General features: G+C 43.6%; 2 protein-coding genes and 1 long non-coding RNA gene across 11 annotated transcripts in view; 2 read left to right on the top strand and 1 right to left on the bottom strand.

The window, feature by feature from the left end:
- The window catches only part of LOC309708018, a 6,044-nt gene extending 3,832 nt beyond the window's left edge, over positions 1 to 2,212 (top strand). Inside the window, exons 2-3 of the long non-coding RNA XR_014277153.1 lie at positions 283 to 393; positions 2,138 to 2,212. This is a non-coding gene — a long non-coding RNA (uncharacterized lncRNA). The remainder of the gene's footprint in view (positions 1 to 282; positions 394 to 2,137) is intronic.
- Positions 1 to 4,990, bottom strand: part of mtmr7b (myotubularin related protein 7b) — a 14,335-nt gene extending 9,345 nt beyond the window's left edge. The window contains exons 1-5 of one of the 4 annotated variants that reach the window (XM_082535621.1): positions 4,447 to 4,990; positions 3,597 to 3,722; positions 1,382 to 1,544; positions 1,089 to 1,246; positions 280 to 408 (exon numbers count right to left, since the gene is read on the bottom strand). In XM_082535621.1, the coding sequence (XP_082391747.1) occupies positions 280 to 408; positions 1,089 to 1,246; positions 1,382 to 1,544; positions 3,597 to 3,722; positions 4,447 to 4,470 (600 nt within the window). In that variant the 5' untranslated portion in view covers positions 4,471 to 4,990. The remainder of the gene's footprint in view (positions 1 to 279; positions 409 to 1,088; positions 1,247 to 1,381; positions 1,545 to 3,596; positions 3,723 to 4,446) is intronic. The other 3 variants (XM_082535618.1, XM_082535619.1, XM_082535620.1) reach the window with 3 other exon arrangements.
- Positions 4,991 to 8,158: 3,168 nt separating this feature from the next.
- LOC309707952 (uncharacterized protein) overlaps positions 8,159 to 23,239 on the top strand; it is a 58,300-nt gene continuing 43,219 nt past the window's right edge. For 4 of the 6 annotated variants that reach the window (XM_082535569.1, XM_082535568.1, XM_082535567.1 and 1 more), the window contains exon 1: positions 8,484 to 8,671. The gene's annotated coding sequence lies outside the window, so the exon portion shown is untranslated. The other 2 variants (XM_082535565.1, XM_082535566.1) reach the window with 2 other exon arrangements.

The raw sequence follows: 23,239 nt of genomic DNA, 5'->3' as shown, positions 1-23,239 counted from the left end.
CAAGCGGCCGACTGGACCCTTGTTCTTCCTTCAATCTCACAGTGAGACTTATGTGCTCTTCCTTTGTTTGCATCATGCGTTCGGCTGTGTTAACCTTGGCCATCTCATCCACAGTCTTACATATGCCCATACACATGGAGGGAATACAGAGCTTTTAATCCCCGTTTGTTGTCAGGGTGACAGTTAGTTTATGGTGAGGTTTAAGGTAAGCAGCTAAAGCATAATGTCAATGAGATGTCCCCACGAGGATATAAATACAAACGTGTGTGTGTGTCTGACCAGTGTGTCCTGGTGGAAGTACGACAAAGCAGGAAATCGTCCTCGACTTCTGAACCTCGAGCTGCCCACGATGATGGCGGGCGTGGCCGACTTTGGAACAAACAGCTCTGAAGGGTATGTATCACACACCTGCAGGACACACACACGCACACGCACACACACACGCACACACACACGCACACACACGCACACGCGCACACACACACGCGCACACACACACACACACACACACACACAGTTTAAGCTCATATGGTGCATTTTAAACATCCTGTTACGATGACTCGGCCAAGCCGCTCAGCTGGTTCCAGCACAAACGCCGCAGACTGAGACAAACAGCTGCTTTGCTAAAACCGTCCCTCTGAGAATATTCACCGCTCCTTCCTGATGAAATATTCAGAGACCGTCAACACCACAGGTGACCTGGGAGCCTGACTGGAGGGTGGTGCTGTGACGTAGCTGTTGATAAGCTGTGAGTGAGGCTTGTTTGAGCTAATCTACCAAACCTTATAAAAACTACTGACTGACTTAAAGAGAAACATTCACAGGTTTAGATCGCAGCAGAGACGAAGCTCTGCAAACACGTGAAACGAGGAAAACACCTTCATCAGTCTGAGCGCGCAGACAGCAACGCTTAAACGTGATGAACCGAGTCTGAATATGGTGAGTGCAGTCAGACTGAGGGGGACGGCCTCTGGAGGCGCCGAGCTCTCAGAGCCGTCGGCGTATAAGCAGCAGCTTCACGTCAAAGTGCAGAAATGTACTCGTTATCTCTCAAACAGTTAACATTGTGTCACATGATCATGACTGACCCTGTATTCACTGTTTGCTGCCGTGGCAACCCACAGGTTGTTAGGGACGCCCATCCTCTTGTAGTCGGCCGCGAGGTCGATGAAGTTCCACGACTCCTCCCTCTCCTCTTTGTTCACGTTGGGGTTAAAGGACAGACAGTACAGCTCGCTGTACTTCTCTGAGAGGAGACGAGGAATTAAAAATCTGTGTTTTACATGTGCGCACGCACGCACGCGCGCGCACGCACACACACACACGAACACTCACACGCACACACACGCACGCACACGCGCGCGCACACACGCACACACACCTGGCCGTGACAGTCTGGCCAATGAGGCGTGGACGTCCAAGCAGTCTCTCTCCTGTGGAATGAATATCTGGAAGATCTGGAAGTCCTTACAGCGAAGGATCAGCTGACCTCCTGAGGAGGTGGTGGGCGGCCTCTCCACGCTGCTCACCATGCTGTGCAATACCTGTAACACACACACACACAGTTACTTCCTGTAGACCTGCGTCACCAAGCACAGCACATTACTGTAAAGCACACCCATCATGGAGATGAGCAGCCCGCCGTGGCCTTGTTAGCGTAGCCTCTCAGATTTCCTAACAGGAAGTGCCCGGCCCACAGGAAGTACAGCTGTGCTGTGTTCTTCTCCTCATTCCTTGTTTATACCTCACAGCGCTGGGATAGGACTGATCATTTTGGGCTGCTGGGGTCACAAACCTCATGAAACGTTGCTCCAGCTCTGCCTCTGATAGGCCGGTGCGCCTCTGTGGTGGTTGGAGGAGAAGCTGCGTTCACTGTCGGCCGTTTGTGTTTGTATTCATAGTTTCTTTGGGTTTTTTTGGACTATTTGGAGGGAAGAATTATGGGAATTCAACCAACATGAGATAAAAGACACGTGTGGAGGTTGAGACCAACACTGAACCATGACGTGAACTGGTTTGGGTCAGAGCCAATCAGACGCAGCATAGTTTTAATGAAGAACAAAATTAGGTGCTGTGCTGTGAAGGAGAGCTAATCTACACCTCGCTCTGACTCTGTCCTTTGTTTCTGTTAATCCAGCCAGCAGTCTGAGCCTGCTGAGTGAAATGTGACACGCATCCACTCAGGTCCACGGGGACGAGGCGGACTCCTAAGAGGGGGGAGGGTGGCATCTTTTCTTCCCGTGTCTGGAAAACCACCCAGCCTGGAATTCTGTGAAAACACCGCACACCACTGATATCAGTGATCCCAGATGAAGCTGCGCCGCTCCTCATCACGATGAATGTGCAGCTAACAGCAGAGGAGACGAGGAGCTGCATAAACACAGATTATTATTTTTCTTTCACTGCTTCTGCTCAGACAGGATTCACCAAACTGGCAGGAAATATCTGCCTGCATGACAAATTCCTGCTTTTAAAACAGAAATATGAATCTGAATGAGAACTCTGTGCACAGCGTCTGAAAGCTGCTCCTTTAATCTGAGCATAAAAACCTTTAATTCTCGCTTCCACTCTGAGGATCCATATTTAACCTCCTTCTTTCAGGGCTTTGTGATTAATATGAAGCTCTCCAGCAGCTTTCACTGTCAGATAAATGTTTCTCTGTGGATCACATTTCTGTCGTGTGCATCTCTGCAGCCCGACACACGCAGCTGGATAAATCCAGGCTCTACAGATGGCGTCCAAATTTATTCTCAGACTCCACATTTCTGGTATACTGGCTGATGCTTCAGCCTCTGAAACCTGCCTGCAGGGTTAACATCTCCACTTTTACAGCAGAACTAATCATGTTTACAGGCTGCTGCACAAACCTGTGTGGTCTTTGTGCTGTTGGAGCCTTTTTAATGCAATTATCTGAACAACCAGCCAAGAAGTCTGAGTGAAACTCAGGGTTTTATTGGGACGTTACTGAGCACTGACAGCAGCTGTGTGTTCCCTGGTACGACTTTCTAACGTTCTTTTATCCAAATATGGCGTCTTCCATCTGTGACGCGGCCTCCTGCAGCTCTCACTGCGCCCCGGCTTCACCTCATACTAATCTTTTTTTTTTTCCTGTCCCGTTTGGTTTTTTAGCCGTCAGAATTGTTGTCTGAAGACCAACAAGGAGACCCGATGGATTTGCCGTATTGGTCCATTTGATCGACCTTTGTTGTTATTATTTATTTTATTTTATTTTCAGTTGTTACAGACGGGACAGACATGAGTGAGGGACAGGAAAGGGAGAAAGAAAGAGGAAGGAAAAGATGAACAGGAGGGAAGAGGGACCGTGAGAAAGGAAACTTAAAAAGAGAAAGAAGAGAAAACAAGCAAAACAACAGAGCAACATACTAAACACAACAGCATCACGTTAATCTAGCTAAGTGTAAACAGCAGTAAATACTAAATATTGAATGTTGTTGTGTAGCAAGCAGGACCGGCAGCGCACAATGTGCTTGGAAATAGCACCAACAGTGCCTCATACTAATCTGAGAGCTCCACAGGTAACAATGTGGCCGTGGCTGAAGGCGGGTACGATTATTATTCAAGCTGTTGCAGGTTACCCATGTCTCCTTGCGCGTCTCCGGGTTGTTCTCCACAAAGATGGCGTGCGTGGCAGAGAGGTACAGAGTCCCGACGCTGGCCTTTCTCTGGCCTGACGACCGGTCCAGCAGACGGACGTTTTCCACCTGAACAAAGTCAGAGACGCACACGTCAACCACGTCCACTGATCAAAGCATCCTCTGTGTCTGCATGACGCTCTGTGCAATCCAGAGATTTTCCTCCAGATCACCTGAGAGGTGAGCATGTGCTCAAGCTTTAAATGCATTATTATTCACAAAAAGGCCAAAAACTGGGAAAATGCACAGACTGTCTCCTTGAACTACAGGCTGAAGGCCCGTTTAAGCCGCGTGATCTCCACAGTGGGTCTAAAACTGTGACATCCGGTGCAGAGCAGGTAAATCTGGTTGTGTACGCAGAGAAAAGCCCTTTGCAGCTAGCTTTTATTAATAAGTATTATATAAATATTTCCGTAGTGTCAGGCAGACTGTGTGAGGACCGCTAACTCTCCCCAACCCTCCATAAACAGATGATGATGATGATGCGTTTTAAAGGAGAAAGGAGTCATATGAGGAGGAAGATGGAGGTCAGCAGCGCAGTGCTGACTCATGCATGTGCAGATGTGCTCGTGCTGATTATTAAGAATAATAATTAAGATGAAACTAACGGGCTGCGTGGGAGCACCCTTACAGCCACACGCGGCAGGTGTTTACGGCTAACGTCGGGGCTGTTTCCATTATCGGACACGCAGTGTTAGCCTCTCACGTTCTGCCGGTCGCGCGAGCCGCCTCCGGTGCTCTTCATCATCATTTATTTATTTTATTTTATTTATTTATTTAAATATGATCTTACCTTCGGTGTCCGTATGTGCTCCATCACTGCCGGCTGACACAGCAGAGGTGGAGGAGGTGATGGAGACAGTGGCCCGACGTTTTCCTTTATCCTCGCCAGCGGTTAAATTCCCTGCTTCACGCCGACAGATGAGCCGTGTTCCCCGCTGCGGCTGCTCCAGAGCTGCCCCGGAGCGACTCCCATGACTTCCGTCCCTGCGTGTCCCGGTTCGGTTAGCCTAAACGACACAAAACCGAGTCCGTGTCACCGTAGACCGCCAGCACCCGAGCTCCCACCGCTTCTCCCGGCCGCTAACAGAGCCCCTTATAGCTGCTCCCGACACCACCATCACGTCAGCATTCACAACATCCGGTGATGCCTTTCAAAATAAAATGTCGACTAATACACGTTCCTTAACATTAGCAGCAGCGGCAGTCCATCTTTAATGAAAGGTGCTGTTTAAAACTTTTATTCGTATAACTTTTACAACTTCTTAAAATATTATTTTTGAATTTATTGATTTATGGTGAGATCAAAAGGAAACCTGCGGTTTATTTTGAAAGGTAAAAAGTGTTTTTCTTTCTTATTTTGGTGAACTTGATTTACATGTCGTGCCAGGCTCGTGCGCGCTAAACCGCAAGGGCGCGTGCGCAAACCTCACCTTGTATTTTGTTTGTTTGTTTGTTTCTGATGTAATGATCGTGTTTTTGTGTTTCCTTTATATAAATGTTTAGTATTTACTGCTGTGTCATATATTCAGACACCCCTGTCCTCTTTTGTCTCTTTGTATCACGCTACATTTCTCGCCTTATTTTGTAATTTTAATAACGTGTTTCTAAACACGAGTGGGTTTATATTGGGTGCGGGGGGGATGCGTTAATTCCTCAAACTGACGCTGTTTTATTAAAGTGAGTTTGATTTAATGCTGTTTAAATATTTGTGTACATGTTTCGACATCTTTGTGAGGACAGAAAGTTAGCACGCTACTACACCCGCGTGACCAAACGTCACTTATGGGGACAAAGTGCCCGTCCTCACGAGTTTGGAGACATTTATGAGGCTCAAAATGTGGTTTTAGAGTCAGGGTCACAGTTAATAATAATAATAATATTAACTGTAACCCTGGGTTACAGTTGGGTTATGGTTAGGATTAGGATTCATTTTTGATGGTTAGGGTAAGTGTGCGTGTGTGTGTGTGTGTGTGTGTGTGTGTGTGTGTGTGTGTATATATGTGTGTGTGTGTGTGTGTGGCAGTCAGGTTTCAGTGTGACAAACAGTGAAATGGTGGTTATGATTTCATGTTATGAGCTCTAGAACAGAAGAAGAGCTGTTTACTGTGATCGTACATGTCGAACAACATTATGGCTGCTCTCTCTCTCTCTCTCTCTCTGAGGGTATTACAGAGGTTGTGATTTCACGTCTTGAACCTCTGGCCTGGAAAAGTTCTTTAAGGTCATTCAAGAAGCAGCTGAACTCGACCGGTTTCAGATGTTTGAGCTGTCATTCAGAGCTGATAATTCATGAGTTCTCCGTGAGTTCTTCAGGACGAGGAGCCGGAGGAGCCATCAGTGGCTTTGTTTCCTGAGACCTGGATGACATCAGTGAAAGTTTTGTGTGTTTGTGCTGAAAATCATCTCAGAGCCTCTCATCCGTCTGGCTGATGAAGGCCACTCACATCATAATAAATAATAACAAAGCGGATAGTCACTAAGCTCAGAGAGGAACCCCTCGACAAACTGACTGAAACAAAATCAGAAATATAAATATGAAGTCTTCCTCCTGCCCTCCAGTGACTTCCAGTGACTGTTGCACACATGAATGACTTCCCACTTCCTGTCCCCGTGTGGACGCACAGAGGACACACACTGTTTGGACATCATGTGTAGAAACCACAGCAAAGATGTTGTGTGTCTGCCAGTATGACAGTGAGTCAGCACCGGGATGCTGAACTCTATCAGACGTGAAGTCTGGGGAGGACTGAGACATGTGAGTCCAGCCTGACACCCTGTGAGCGGTCAGACCCTGAGAGCTTGGATCAAACTGAGGTTAGTCTTCACTGCAGAATAAATCTGAGGACATTTTAACCTCACATCAATGGGGGAAGTTAATCCTCAGTCTCTGCTCATTTTCTGTCACACTATTCTGTTTAAACCTATCAGGAATAAGAATATTCAAACTCTTCTTTCCTACTGAGGAGAGGAACCAAAGAGCCATTTGTTATCCCTGAGCTTTAACATCATCACACGAGCAATCGTGGCTCAACAGTTGGCAGCCGTCTTGTAATCAGAAGGTTCGAGCCCGTTGTGTCCTTGGGCGAGACACTTCACCCGTTGCCTACTGGTGGTGGTCAGAGGTCAGAGGTCAGTGTCCGGCAGCCTCGCCTCTGTCACTGCGCCCCAGGGCGGCTGTGGCTACATGTAGCTTCATCACCAGTGTGTGAATGTGTGTGTGGATGACTGGATGTAGTGTAAAGCGCTGTACAAATACAGGCCATTTACATTGAGTGTGGGGTAAACCGTATCCTCTCTGGTCAGCTGGTCCTGGTGCCTCCTGGACCAGCCAAGAACATGAGGTCAGGAGGAGACTGAGAGCAGCGAACCCCAGGCAAACTGCCGGTCTCGACAGCATCCCAGGGACTGGTTAAAGCCCGCACAGACCAGCTGGCCGTGATCCTCACTGGGCTGTTCAACATCTCCCTGACTCACGCCATGGTTCCCACCTGGCTGAAGGCCTCCACATCATTTCCATCCCCAAAAAGCCAGCATAGACAGCCTCAATGACTACAGACGTCTGTAGTCATGAAGTGCTTCGAGCAGATAGTGCTCAGCACGTAAGAGACTGTCTACCCCCCTCCCTCAGCCCCCACCATGGAGGTGGATGCCATCACCGTCACCTTTCACAGAGCGCTGAGCCATGTGGAGAACATGAGGAGCTCTGTGACGATGCTCTGTGTGGGCTGCAGCTCAGTGTTCAGGACCATAATCCCAAACTATCCCCCGTCACCTGCTCCTGGATCAAACACTTCCTCGCCCACTGGCTTAAATCAGTACGATTCAGCCCCCACCTCACCCCCCCTCTCAGCACCGGATCCCCACAGGGCTGCGTTCTCAGCCCCCTGGAGGCTGAGAATGGAGGTGCACACCAGCCCACCCAACCAATGTCATCAGTGAGTATGCTGCGGTTGGGCTCGTCTCTGATGGAGATGAGACAGTGTGGAGAACTTGTCCTGCTGGTGTTCAGAAAATAACCTGAAACCGAACATCCTTAAAACCAAAGAACTCATCACAGACTTCAGGAGGCTCAGACAGCTGTGCCTTTCTATTATCTGGTATGTGTTCCTCTAGACTCTATATATTTCTTCTGTTTGCTCTTTATTCCTGATGTTATACTTTTCATATTTTTTTACTCCTGCACAGTTAGTGTGGAGCACCCAGAATTTTGATGTACATGTACAATGACATTAAAGGGCTATTCTATTCTATTCTATTCTATTCTTCTAGTGAGTGTTATTACTTGCTGCTGATGGAACTGTTTGTAATGTAATGATCATGAAATAAATACAGCATATGTAGCAAAGATTTTTGTTTTTATTTTTATTTACACCTATGACATCACAGAGGCTTATCACTGGCTCTTACATGAACTCTAAAACACATAAAACATCCACCTGCGTGTCTCCATCTGGCCGCTAGAGGGCAGTATGACATATGAAACCCAGCAGGTGAGGCGTGAGTCCTGCGGAGTGCATCTGCAGCAAGCTGAAGAAATAAGAAGCACAAATGTAAAAGCCTTGCATGTTTCTTTTAGCAGCCTTTGAGCTTCAGCCACAGGTGAGCTGTGACATCTGGGCAACATCTGGCCCCGAGAACATGTGTCGGCTCTGGATGCAGGTTTGGGCCAAATTTCAGAGCCCAGTCAAAGATCCGCGCCTCGCTGGTGCCACAGCGTCCCGACTGCTCCTCTGGCCCGGATCATCACGGCCACATATTTGTGGGTGATCAGTGAGTGACAGGGATGTGTTCCTCCGCCTTCCGGTATAGTTCCCTGACCCCGTGAGTATCTCGGAGTTGTGATAATTAATGCAGCTCGTTCATTATCCTCAGGTGTGTGTGGGGGCGTGTTCTCCGGTCGGTGAGACTGAAGCTCTGCAGAAGTAACTGACGGTCTGAAGAGGAAACCGTCTGCTGATTTTAGCCACTTTGACGGAATCTACGAGAAAAACGTGACGGTGTGCGCGCGTGCCCAGGTGAGCGCTGCGGTGTGCGGGTAGGACAGCTCCTCGCGCTCGTGTTTGTACCTGCACGTGTTTAAAAATGTGCACACTGTTACGGGACATTCGTCGTGTCATAAAACAGCTGCTTTGTTTTGTAAACTTTCCAGCTGATGACGCGCGTTGGGGTAAAAGAGTGTGGAGGCTGCAGGGGGGCAGCTGGTGTCCTGGTCTGTGTGAGAAAGCGGAAACCTTACTTGTGTCAAGCCAGCCTCCAGTTTGTTTTCTTTTCTTTTTTTTAAAACTTTATTTAACAAACAATGAGTACACAATATACGAACAGATGAAGTATACAAAACAACAGAACATGAACACACAAAGCCAGGGGTGAAAGAAAAAGGTAACAATTATAAGAATACACGCAAAAATTCACAAACATAAATTGTTTTGAGCCTTTTTGTTGGTGCAGTCTGATATTGATTGTATGTGCATGTGCACATCCTTAAAATAATGACAGAAATATGGTGTTTTGTTAGTAAACTTACATTTATGGATAAAAAATTCAGCTAAAAGTATTAAGAAATTTATCATAAAAAACATTTCTCATACTTCTTGGGGAACTTAAAGAAACAGAATAAAACATTTTCCCATCGTAAAGAAAACTCCCTTAAAATATGGACAATAACAAATCTCTGTGTAAAAGAACAGCACCAAAAAAGATGTGTCACCGTTTCTGGATGATCCCCACAGAAGTACAATTAGTATTTATGTCCCTTTTAAATTTGACCATGTAGTGACTGGCTGGATAACATTTATGTAGAATTTTAAATGAGACTTCTTTCACCTTATTTACAATCAAATATTTATGGGGGACCATCCAGACTGTCTTCTACTTGATATCTGGAACAAATCGGTTCCAATAAGATATTATATATGGGAGAGAGACGATATCTTCTTGGCATAAACTACGTATTCTCTTATTGCTGTTACCAAGTTCCTGTGTAAAGCAGATTTTTCCTATTGGTGACTCAGCTGGATCAGGGAGCGTGACTGAGGTAGATATTGAGCTGTCAGTGTTTTTATATAACATTAAAGTCCCTGAGGGTATGGCACCAAGCACCATTGAGAATTCCTGAACACTGATTGGAAAATTATATAGTGCAATAAAGTCGTTGTAAGTAAGTAGTTGTCCTTCTTTACTAACCAGCTGAGCCACCAATAGGATCCCATTTTGGAGCCAAGTTTCCAGGAAACGTGATTTATTTTTCTATAAAATATCTCTGTTGTTCCAGATGAGGTATTTGTGAGGTGAGAAGTTGTGTTTATAAATGAGGGTCCACGTTAAGAGGACCTGCATACGGTCAATATCTTTACTAATTTTCTTATCCAGATGTAAGGAGAGAGCAGCATATGTTCATCGGGATATCCCTTCAGCTTTAGTAAGTAACACTCTACCTTTCAAAGACAAGTCCCTTTGCAGCCACTGGTTGAACTTTTTTAGGGTTTTCTGTATAATTGGAGTGAAGTTTGAAGAGCATCTTGATTTTTGGTCTTTGGATATTAGCAGTCCCAAGTATGTGACTTCTTGTTTAACAGAGATATTACAGATAGTATTTGCAGGGCAGTCTTTAATTGCTAGTAACTCACACTTTTTTAGATTTAGGCATAAACCAGAGGCCTCAGAGAAATCACTAATCACAGTAAGGGCTCCAATTTGTTTTCTGTTCCCTGTGTATTCAAAGTATTACAGGAATGGATGTGGAAACCGGATTTCAAAATAAAAGCCAACTTCGAGTGAATTAACAGATATGTTAAGAACATAATAACATATAATTTAGGCTTGTTTACTAATTCTAATGTTAGATCTACATGACACATTGTACCCTAATAGCGCCCTGTCAATATCAAGGCCATCTTATTTTGGATTTCAAAGTAAAAGCCCTGTGAATTTTCATTTTTGAACTACTTTCAGTGACTTCAGAATGAAATACTCTAAATAGAATAATTCCTGTTTCCACAGGGTAATTTCACCTTAGATTAACAGTATACAACCTCATGATGTTACCATGTCAATTTCAAGTCATTCTGAGTTTACCTTCCAAAATAAAAGCCTTTTCAAATTGCCCATATACGACCTACTCTTTTAACGATTTCAGAATGCTCTAAAAATGAAAATTGCTGTTTCCACAGGATAATTTCACTTTAGATCAACAGTATACAACCCCACAGTGACAACATATCAATATCAAGTCATTCTTATTTTGCCTTCCAAAATAATGGCCTGTTGAAAATGCCCATAATTTACCTAACTTTCAGTGATTTCAGAATGCTCTAAAAAGGAAAATTGCTGTTTTCACAGGGTAATTCCACTTTAGATCAACAGTATTCAACCTCGCAATGTTACCATATCAATTTCAAGTCATTCTGATTTTGCCTATCAAAGTAATGACCCATTGAAACTGCCCATATATGACTTAATCGTTTAACAGTTTCAAAATGCTCTTAAATTAAAAATACATGTTTCCAAAGGATAATTCCACTTTAGATCAACAGTATCCAACCCCACAGGGATACCATGTCAAGATCAAGTCACTCTGATTTTGCCTTCCAAAATAAAAGCCTTTTCAAATTGCCCATAGACTTTTAACGATTTCAAAATGCTCTTAAATTGAAATATGCTGTTTCCACAGGATAATTCCACTTTAGATCAACAGTACCCAACCCGACAGTAAAACCATGTAAATTTCAAGTTGGTCTGATTTTGCCTTTCAAATTAATGGCCCATCGAATTTGCCCATATGTGATATAGTCTTTCAATTATTTCAGAATGTTTTAAAAATGAAAATTGCTGTTTCCACGGGATAATTTCACTCAAGATCGACAGTGCACGCTATCACGGGGATATCAAGTCAATTTCAAGTCGCCTTGATTTTGCCTTTCAAAGTAATGGCCCGTTGAAATTGCCTATGTATGACCCACTCATGCATTTTTACTGACATTTGAGCTCCAGGCACTGATATTGTATTAGTTATTGAATATTAGTGCCTTTACCCTTTAATGTCCTTGATGCTCAGTTTTCCCAGTCACACTACCTGAGTACTTTTGATACTAAACACATTGGGTTTTTATTTTGAAAAACAAAATCGGACTCAATTGATTATGACAGAATTGAATCATAAAGATGATGTAAAAGGAAGTCGTAATTAGAGCAGGGCGATATGGCCAAAAATATTTATCACGATATATATTTGAAAATTTGCGATAACGATATAACCGACGATATAATTGATGCGAGACAAAATACAACTCCACAACATTACTAGCGCAAAAAGACAACCTTCCATTTATTTTCACTTAAACAAGAAGCTGGTTTTTATGTACATTAAAGCTTTATAAAAATGTAACAGTGCAAATGCAAATTCCTTGCTGAAAGTTTAACCAAAAGGCATTTCCAGTAGAAATGGGCTGACATATCCTGAGCATAACCATGTATAATATCCACTGAAGTCAAAAAGAGGTGCTTTGCAACATTAAACTGCAGTGTGCAGTATGTATTTTTCGGACCATGAGGTGCACGGGATAATAAGGCACATTAAGCGAAACAAAGCAGTCAGATAAATCAAACTTTATTAAACTCATTCTTCTTGCTTCCTCCACTTCTGTACCATTGATTCATTAATGTTGAATTCTCTGGCAGCTGCTCTATTCCCATGTTGTTGCAGTATATTAATGACTAACCTTGTATTGTGGATGGATTATCTCAGTTGTTCTCCTGACTGAAGTTTGGTCCGTTTACAGCATCCTGCCATGCGATTGCATTTGTCTCTAACCATGAGGAACTTTAACGTTAACTTTTATAAGTGGAAAAGTGTTAGTGTTCGTCCTCCAGCTTCACTGTTTATGTTATGCTAACATAGCTGTGTCGCTAGCGGTCACGTAGCACATCATTATATAGCAGCTAGCCCAACTTCAGTAACTCTACACTGCTGTTTAGTTTCCTGTCTTCATTTATGTTGGAAGTGATAGCAGAGCTGTACGTTTGATTTTTTTCAGAAATCTCTCAGTCAGAACATGCTATATCATGCTTAGGTAACTAGCAAAACTAGCGAGCTAACTTCCGCTAGCTTCCTGCTAACTTCTAACTCCGTTAAATGTAATACATTTTGTTTTCATGGATGCCTGGAAGTTAAACTTCATAGTTACACCTGGTAAAGCAGCAATGCTGATCGTTTTATTAAAGATGAAATAATTTAGACAGTTTTTAACTCTCAGTGATGCTGCAGTGTTCATTTGACCTGAAGAGGGGGGTTTAGGACCCAGATTACTCCCAGATTTAAGAGCATCTTAGTCCGACAAATACGACAATAACGACGGCCGCTTGCATGTTCTGCAAAAAAAATGTGCTTTGTTGTGTATCTGACGGACAAACACCAAACCAGTTCCACATCACGGAAGTTGCACCATTTTTACAAACCAATTCTGGTTCATCTGTTTCACTCAACAATCGGCCATGTGCGTATGAAAACAAAGGCACTGCGCATGCGCGTTTTACTTATATTCTATCGCGATATTTCATATTCCTATTATACCGGTATTACCGTGAACGGTATAATATGGCCCAGCCCTAGTCCCAACCTCACTGTGTGATGTCATACGTGATAGGTCGCTGTGAGACAGGCGGCCGTGCACTCTACCTGAGCTCCTTGCTCACCTGGCACTGCGCATGCGCGTTTTACTTATATTCTATCGCGATATTTCATTTTCCTATCATTGTCTAACATGGTAAATGGTAAATGGCCTGTATTTATATAGCGCTTTTCTAGTCCCTAAGGACCCCAAAGCGCTTTACATATCCAGTCATCCACCCATTCACACACACATTCACACACTGGTGATGGCAGCTACATTGTAGCCACAGCCACCCTGGGGCGCACTGACAGAGGCGAGGCTGCCGGACACTGGCGCCACCGGGCCCTCTGACCACCACCAGTAGGCAACGGGTGAAGTGTCTTGCCCAAGGACACAACGACCGAGACTGTCCAAGCCGGGGCTCGAACCGACAACCTTCCGATTACAAGGCGAACTCCCAACTCTTAAGCCACGATCGCCCATTATACCGGTATTACCGTGAACGGTATAATATGGCCCAGCCCTAGTCGTAATTGATAGTACGTCCATATTCCACGTCTGTGGAAAGATGTCATTTCTACATAATATCATTCTAAATAAAGAAATTACAGAACAGCTTGTAAAACATTTCCAGGGCAATTATTTTTAAATCAAAAATAAGAAAGACTTGATTTTCAGTGTACAACTTTGAGGGAGTATATTATTGATTTAGAGAAGAATTAGTCCATGGGAACAGGGATTTTCCTATTTAACAGCATTCTGAAGTCACCGAAAAGTATGGTCACCGACTCCACTGTTAGATTATATGCAATGATATGTGTTGGCATGAACTGGTATTAATTCATTGAAGCTGGAACTTTCCATTTAATGCCATTCTGAAGTTATGGAAAGAGAAGCTCCTATAAACAAAGTCAAAAGGCTTTTACTCTGAAATGCAAAACGAGATTGATTTGAGATTGAGATGTTACCACTGTAGAGGTTGCGTATGGTTTGTTTGAACTCCAATTACTTAGTGGAAACAGTAATTGTCCTGTTAACAGCATCCGCGTTTAATTATTAAAAGTAGCAAATAAACAATTATAATCACAATATTGACGTGATAAGTGTGGGGTTGTATACTGTCAATGTAGAGTGAAATTATCTCGTGGAAACAACAACTTTGCTTTTAATGGGATTCTGAAGTCAGTGAAAGAGTGGGTCATACATGGGCAATTTCAACGGGCCATTACTTTGAAAGGCAAAATCAGAGCAACTTGAAATTTACATGGTTTTACTGTCGTGTTGGATACTGTTGATCTAAAGTGGAATTATCCTGTGGAAACAGCATATTTCAATTTAAGAGCATTTTGAAATCGTTAAGAGTATATCTTTTATGGTCAATTTGAAAAGTCTTTTATACTGGAAAGCAAAATCAGCCTGACTCAAAATGGATATGGTGTCACTGTGGGGTTGGATACTGCCAGTATAGACTGCGACTTGTCTGTGGAAACGTGAATTTTCCATTCTGAATCATTTGAAAGAGTAGTTCAAAAATAAACATTCAGAGGGCTTTTACTTTGAAATCCAAAAGGAGATGGCTTTAATATTGACATGTTGCTACCAGAATACTAGGGTATGTCATTTGTATCCAACATGAGTGTGTGCAAACAAGACTAATTGATATTTATGAATGTGCTCTTAATTTACTAGAAGTTGGCTTTTATTTAGAAGTCATGTTTCAGGAGCTTTGATTTTGAAATCAGGTTTCCACGTCTTTTGCCATAATACTTTGAATACACAGGGCACGTAAAACAAAGTGGAGGCTGGCTTGACACCAGTGAAACCTTTCAGTGTTGTGTCAGTGGCTTCACTGTGCACACGGGTAACCTGCAGGTGTCAAGTACTGCTGGGACCTCTGACCTCAGTGTGTAGGTGAAGCGCGCGCTGTTTGTCCACTCTGTGTGAGTGTGTGTGGTGGACATCAGTGCTGCAGCAGCACTCTGTTGCATAACAGCTTGTCCTCTGCATCGTCCTGCAGGAGCTCGGATTAAATGCAGACTCGCTCCTCTGCAGTCGGAGCTCTCCGAGAGTCACGATCCACCTTCACTGCTTCATATCAGCTGCTGACACTTTGATGGTCCCAACTAGAGCAGGGCAATATGGCCAAAAATATTTATCACGATATATATTTGAAAATTTGCGATAACGATATAACTGACGATATAATTGATGCGAGACAAAATACAACTCCACAACATTACTAGCGCAAAAAGACAACCTTCCATTTATTTTCACATAAACAAGAAGCTGGTTTTTATGTACATTAAAGCTTTATAAAAATGTAACAGTGCAAATGCAAATTCCTTGCTGAAAGTTTAACCAAAAGGCATTTCCAGTAGAAATGGGCTGACATATACTGAGCATAACCATGTATAATATCCACTGAAGTTAAAAAGAGGTGCTTTGCAACATTAAACTGCAGTGTGCAGTACGCATTTTTCGGACCATAAGGTGCACAGGATTATAAGGCACATTAAGCGAAACAAAGCAGTCAGATAAATCAAACTTTATTAAACTCATTCTTCTTGCTTCCTCCACTTCTGTACCATTGATTCATTAATGTTGAATTCTCTGGCAGCTGCTCTATTCCCATGTTGTTGCAGTATATTAATGACTAACCACGTATTGTGGATGGATTATCTCAGTTGTTCTCCTGACTGAAGTTTGGTCCGTTTACAGCATCCTGCCATGCGATTGCATTTGTCTCTAACCATGAGGAACCTTCACGTTAACTTTTATAAGTGGAAAAGTGTTAGTGTTCGTCCTCCAGCTTCACTGTTTATGTTATGCTAACATAGCTGTGTCGCTAGCGGTCACGTAGCACATCATTATATAGCAGCTAGCCCAACTTCAGTAACCCTACAAACGTCACTGCTGTTTAGTTTCCTGTCTTCATTTATGTTGGAAGTGATAGCAGAGCTGTACGTTTGATTTTTTTCAGAAATCTCTCAGTCAGAACATGCAATATCATGCTTAGGTAACTAGCGAAACTAGCGAGCTAACTTCCGCTAGCTTCCTGCTAACTTCTAACTCCGTTAAATGTAATACATTTTGTTTTCATGGATGCCTGGAAGTTAAACTTCATAGTTACACCTGGTAAAGCAGCAATGCTGATCGTTTTATTAAAGATGAAATAATTTAGACAGTTTTTAACTCTCAGTGATGCTGCAGTGTTCGTTTGACCTGATGTATACGGAGTTTAGGACCCAGATTGCTCCCAGATTTAAGAGCATCTTAGTCCGACAAATATGACAATAACGACGGCCGCTTGCATGTTCTGCAAAAAATGTGCGTTGTCATGTATCTGACGGACAAACACCAAACCAGTTCCACATCACTGAAGTTGCACCATTTTTACAAACCAATTCTGGTTCATCTGTTTCACTCAACAATCGGCCATGTGCGTATGAAAACAAAGGCACTGCGCATGCGCGTTTTACTTATATTCTATCGCGATATTTCATATTCCTATTATACCGGTATTACCGTGAACGGTATAATATGGCCCAGCCCTAGTCCCAACCTCACTGTGTGATGGCTCGGTGTCATACGTGATAGGTCGCTGTGAGACAGGCGGCCGTGCACTCTACCTGAGCTCCTTGCTCACCTGTAAAGGCTGATGCGTGTGTTTATGGGTAAACTGTATGTTTGGTGGATGTAAACGATGCCCAGGACAAACTGGGTCTCAAACAGGAGAATATCTTGTGTTTTTTTTAATGGTTTGGCACAGCAGGCAGCCATCAGGGAGCACTGTAGGAAATCAGGACAATCATATCAGCAATAAAGTTAAAAAGTTGGGAAAATAATAAAAAATCCAGGAACAGTGTTCATTTTGATGACTTTAATTGCTGACAGTAGGTTTGACTGGTAACACAGCGCACGCAGTCTGATTGTGTTTGATTGTTCTGAGCAGTGGAAGTAATGAACAGTGAGACGTGACAGCAGGGGTCAAACTTTCCCTTTGACCCTCACAGCAAATCTGTCCAATCCTAATTTAACTTCGTGTTCTGCTTCAGCCGAGCTCCAGATTTTTCTTCTAGAGCAGCTTTGAACGTCTGACATAAAAGAGCTGAAGTGAAGCCAAATGTCAAACACAATGAGAAGTGATCGTTGCAAACACGGCCGAGCTTTTTCTGCTGTTTGTCATCTTTGATGGGTTTCTGTCCCGTTTCTGGTGGACCGGAGCTTTGTTGGGTTTTTGAAGGACTACCCTGAGGTGGCAAACGTACCGACATTCTGTACTTAAGCAGAAGTACAAATACTACTGTTAACAATCCTCCAGTAAAAGTTGAGGTACTGATTCAACTTCTTTACTCGAGTAAAAGTGGAAAAGTACAGGCTCTGGAATCTACTCAGAAAGTAAAAGTAGCTCTTTGGAGGACGTTTCTACTTTAGTGCAAAGCTAACGCAAAATAATATCAGTAGATGGGACTCCAAACTTTACTCTAACTCTATTTTTATTCTAATTATACTCATGAATCTGAAGCTTCATGAGTGTGTGTATGCGTGTGTGTGGACACTTTGCAGCTCTCAGATGTGCTGGATGCTGGCTTTGGATCATTTGTGAGGCAGCAACAGGTTTAAATGTGCGTGCAGCTGTTTTTGTTGCGTGCACATGTGTGTTTCTGTTAGCAGTGGAGCTGCCGGGCGTCTGCAGCTCTAATCCCGCCACTCCTCGCGTTCGGCATTCTTGTGGTGGGAGACTGAGAGCTGTCCTCTGCCCGGACTTGTCGCTGAGATTAACACAGTCACTCTGACTGATGACGCTTTTGTCCACGAGCAGATTAACAACACAAACATCTTTGAAGCCGACCTAAACCTGTAAGTGACGGTTTGACTTCTAATTCAACCACAATGAGCGTTTACAGTCGGTCGGACAAAAGTGGATCTGCTGTCTCGTGGGAGACTCGGCTCCCCGAGCTTTGCAGGGCTCGGTCTCTGTGAATGAACTGATGGACCACACAGCTCGCAATCGGAGGAAAGTCTGCAGTTTCCCAAACTTAAAATTATTAAGTTTGAAGTAGAGCTGGGTGATATAACGATATGTATCGCGATATAACTTTTACTCGATAGAGAAATTAAGCTATCGCGATAGACCTCGCTGCTCTTGTCCTCAAAAAAAATAAAATAAAAAAAATCAGCCAATCCAAATTAAGTAGCGCAGAGCCAAACCAATCACAGCCGAAATGAATTTCTACAAGACTGTTACTGTTAATTCTACTCTCTGCAGTGTTTAAATGCTTACATATACACACAGTTACTGTCCCTCCACACATACGACTCGGTTCTGCTTCTATGCCCCAGCTTTGTTTACTTTTTCCCACCGAGGCTTCTAGACTTCTGATTGGCCAACATTTCTGCACGGTTAGGAATCTAGCGCCACCTGCTGCTTTGGCATGTTCATAGCAGCGTTTTCCTTCATTTCTGCCTTTATGTGTGGACGGGATTATTTTTTACAACGAAAACGGAAAATCTCAGTTTTCAAAAATACCCGTGTACGTGTGGACGTAGCCTCAGTCTCTGACTGGAAGCACTAATTCGTCATTCGGCTTTTGTCAGACTAAAGTAACTGTTAAAACTGTTTGAAAAGCTCAGCTATACAACAAGGAGAGATTGAGAATTTCCTTTTAGTTCTCAGTTTACTTGATATTGACAAAAGTTAGTCAGTTTTGTCTGTTCTTCTGTAAAACAAACTAAGATTTATTTTTAGAATTAATATTTTGTTTCTAAGTGGAATTGACAGTTTAGTCTGTTTCGTTTGTTCTGTTTTGAAACTTAAACGCTTTAGCGGCTGCCTTTTGTGTAGTTTGTAATATTTGCCTTTATTTATCTGAAAAAGTCTCATGTTCCTTAAGTACATCTACCCTGTTGAACTTATTATGGGAAATAAATATTTAAATAAAAACAAGCTGCTGATTATTTCACATTTTACTTGTGAGCAACGGCACATTTAAATCTTACAAATATAGTTATTTGGCTTATATCGTGATAGATATCGTTATCGCCTGAAATGAAAAAAACATATCGTGATATGAAAAAATCTCATATCGCCCAGCTCTAGTTTGAAGTGGATTTCATGAGTAAATGTGTGAAACTTGAGTGGGAGTGGTCAAAGGTGGCGAATCCTCTGTCGAGCTGGCAGCGGGGATTCTGAAAGTGATCGTGTTGATGGCGGTGGATCAGGTGACTGCGGTGTTGTTACACGCTGCATCGCGGTGAGACGACAGAAGCAGCTCTTTAAATTTGCAGGGTTTACATATTTGGACACGACAGAAATAAACCAACCTCAGATAAATCAAAGTCCGACACATTAAACTGAGTTATTGTTTAATAAAAATCTGAGTGCGGGAATCCTGAGGCCACACAGCGAGAAGCTGAGCCAGGAGCTGCTGCTGGTCATCAGGCTGAGCACGCCTGTGAAAGCAGACGTCGGAGTGTTCAGGTGTGCGAGGACGTGGTGCGAGGGAGGAAACATCAGCAAAGACCTCAGAGAAACAAACGCTGCTGCTGCTCATCAGTCGGGGCGTTTTAAGGTCGTTTCAAAATAATCTGAAGTCCGTCATTCTTCAGAAACGAGATGTCAGAGTGTCCAACCCTCAGGTTAAAGTTCACGATGGCACAAATTTAAAATCCTGTGAGGTTGTTGATTGGTGCAGTCCTGGAGTTAAAGGTTTTCCCTGTTCCTGTTGTTTTCCTATGCGCGCGCACACACACACACACACACACACACACACACACACGTCGGGTATTCATATCTTGTGGGGACATCGAGCTGACATAACCTCTCACTAAAACCACATTCTGAGTCTCCAAATTGCCTTCAGACTCATGGGAACCAGGATTTTGGTCCCCATAAGGGCTGCCAGTCCCCACCAGAGGTGGGCAGTAACGCATTACTTGTAAAAAGTAATCAGTTTACAGTAACGCGTTACTGTAATCTGATTACTTTTTTCAGGTAACGAGTAAAGTAAGGGATTACTATTGCAAAAACGGTAATTAGATTACCGTTACTTTCCCGTAGGAACGCTGCGTTACTAAAACCGTGATTTTTTTTTTTTTGCGAGAATGTCTCATGACAGTGACGTAAGCGAGTGCGACGTTAGTGACAACAGCTGTGTGCAGATCAACAATGGATCATATATCGAGTGCAGAGAGAGTATGAGCGTGCAGCGTTTAAAGCGTGGAAGTACTGACCTTACTTTGAGTTTGATTCCATAAAAAGTGCCAAAAACATTAGCGTCCATTGTGCGTGGGAAGAAAACTTCTTTTTACAGCGAAAAAAACCCCTAAACTTCCAACAAGCACCGAGTAGCTACGACGTAATGGGAAACTCACAGAGAAACTCGCGGATTCTTCCACTGACCGTGGCACACCTGCACCAGGGTAAACCTCCGCCTACCCCACTCCTGCTTTACAGGTGAAAATAGAGCAACAGGACCGCTGAGTCTTTGACTTTATTTATTTTCTGCTGTGTTTTACTTGCATCTATTTGAAAGACTGAGTGTAAACACACAAAATATTTTATTTTATGTGCTGGAATGTGCAGAAAATAGGTTTAAATGTTAAACTAATTTCTTCCAGTCAGAGAATGTTGCATATAATAAAATGTTTGCTTGATGCATAAAGTTAAAAGATTAAAACTAATAAAACAAGTTTTAAAAAGAGACTTTTCCATTTGATTACATTCTGTATGATGGATTATGTAGAAAAAGTAGAATTGGGCTGAAAGATCTATCGCTTTATCACCTCTTCAGGTTGTAAATCGTGTTTTTAAAAAGTAACTAAGTAACTAAGTAATTAATTACTTTTGAAAATAAGTAATCAGTAAAGTAATGGGATTACTTTTTGGGGGAAGTAATCAGTAATTAGTTACTGATTACTTTTTTCAAGTAACTTGACCAACACTGGTCCCCACAAGTATAGTAAATGTCCAATTCTTGGTCCCCACAAAGATATAAATACACACTTACACGACTATAAGTTTGTGGCAGCTTGAAGGACGGCGGCAGGCGCGGTCCACCTGAGAGACGAGCTGCTGTGGGGAGTCGGAGCTGCCGGTTTATCAGCAAACATTTTCCTTCCTGCGTCAGGCCGGCAGGAGATGATTAGAAAGCCTATTTCAGTCGCAGCCACTCGTCGTTCTGGGACCTGCGAGCTTGTGCTATCTGGGCTCTCGCTGTCTCGAAGTGGCAGGATGTGAAAATGTGCCACAGAAGAGGATTGTGCTCTCTGCCTGGAAGCTTCAGTCGTGGCTCGTACATGTACAAAATTGACACACGTGCAGAAACGTGTTGATCGTTCTGTGGACACGCCCACGCTTTAACACACGCTCGTGTTCTTCTGTCGCCTTCGTCTGTGTTTGTCCTCTGAGATGTTTTCCATGCTGTGAGTCGCTGTCACACGGCACGGTGAGATCTAAAGGTAATCAGATTACTGTTGGTCATTAGTTTTCCTCTGAACAACCAAACTGTTTGTGCTTCAATAATTTGTGGATAAACTGTGTCACGTAGTTTTGGGTGCAGGAGGCTGCTCGAAGTTTCGGGGTTTGTGAGAGGACTGTGCACGTGACTCAAATATTATAAGAACTCACATTTAAAAATGTGTTTCGCTGAAAAACCGTTAGAATGTGAAGTTTGTGAGAAACAGACGCGTAACATCCTGTCACGCACAAATTATGACTCCAGCTTTGAGAAGCTGACGCTTGCAGCACAGACGTGGTCGGCGAGGACAGGGTTGGTGAAATTAAGTGGTTTTATTGGCTTTACTGGGTCAGCTGATTGGTCAGTCAGCCATGTTGGATGTTTTGTTGCTGCAGGCTCTCGGCGCTGGCGTCTGCTGGATCATGCAGTGCAGTCTTAACGCGTGTTTGAACGTTTGGATGTTTTTGGTTTTTTGAGATGTGATAAAACTTTGCACTCGAACTTTGTTGGCATTTCTGAAATATGAAGTGACGCTGCCACAGTCCAGCCGGGCGCTACGGCCTCGTGAAACCGAACGATCATCTGTGTCCAGCAGACCGATAACTGAGAGTCACCCAGAACCTTCCTGCGGGTTGTAATAAAAACTCTTCACCTGCTGGAGTTTTGATTGTCTCTGCTGCCCCCACCCAAACAGAGCTGATGGAGGCTGACACCAGTAACTATCAGTGCTGGTGCTGCTTCTCCTTGGAGCTTCCTGTTGACGCTCTCATAGTCAGATCATGTTTGTAATGTTGTAAGAATGATGTTCTTTGTAAATCGTTCACTGGTTGGTGATTGTGACATGCCTTATTTTACTGTTATCAGCCATAAATAGCTGCTAGTGAAAGTAGTGTGACGCTGCTCACATGCTGTCTGTGGATGCAGCTTCATGACTAAGCCAGGTAGCTTTACCTGTGTGTGTGTGTGTGTGTGTGTGTGTGTGTCATCTGCAGAGTTCTGTTAATAAGACGAATGCCCACCAATAGCAGCCCTGCGCTCGGATCAATTGGCAGGACGTGCATGACTAATTTAAATAATCACTTAGATCTGCTCTCCCATTGGCCCGTCCTCCCCCCCTCCCCCTCCTCTACATCAGATTACACAGGATACTTTTCCATTACTCTCACTGGCCTTTTTCCTCCAGCAGTCCCAAACCTTCCTCTCCGTCCTCCCCTCCAAAAAAACACCTAACTCCTGTAACCAATAACAAGGAGGGGGCCCAGTGCTGCTTAGCAACAGCCAACCAAGCTGGAGGGGTCAGCACTGGACCCTCCCGTGTGTTTCAGGGTGGAGGCTGGACCTGACCGGGGTTGGGTTACCTGGCAGACACACTCACGCAACTTCTCTGTAAACATGGGACTGACTTTCCCTCCCACACCAGACCTTGGGGAAGGTGTGTGTGTGTGTGTGCGTCTGTGCGCGTGTGTGTGTGTGTGTGCGTCTGTGCGCGTGTGTGTCTGCCTCGCACACGTGCACT

The sequence above is a fragment of the Aulonocara stuartgranti genome (assembly GCF_965226115.1).
Source record: "Aulonocara stuartgranti genome assembly, chromosome: 6".
Classification (NCBI taxonomy): Eukaryota; Metazoa; Chordata; class Actinopteri; order Cichliformes; family Cichlidae; genus Aulonocara; species Aulonocara stuartgranti.
This window is presented reverse-complemented; position numbering and strand designations above follow the sequence as displayed.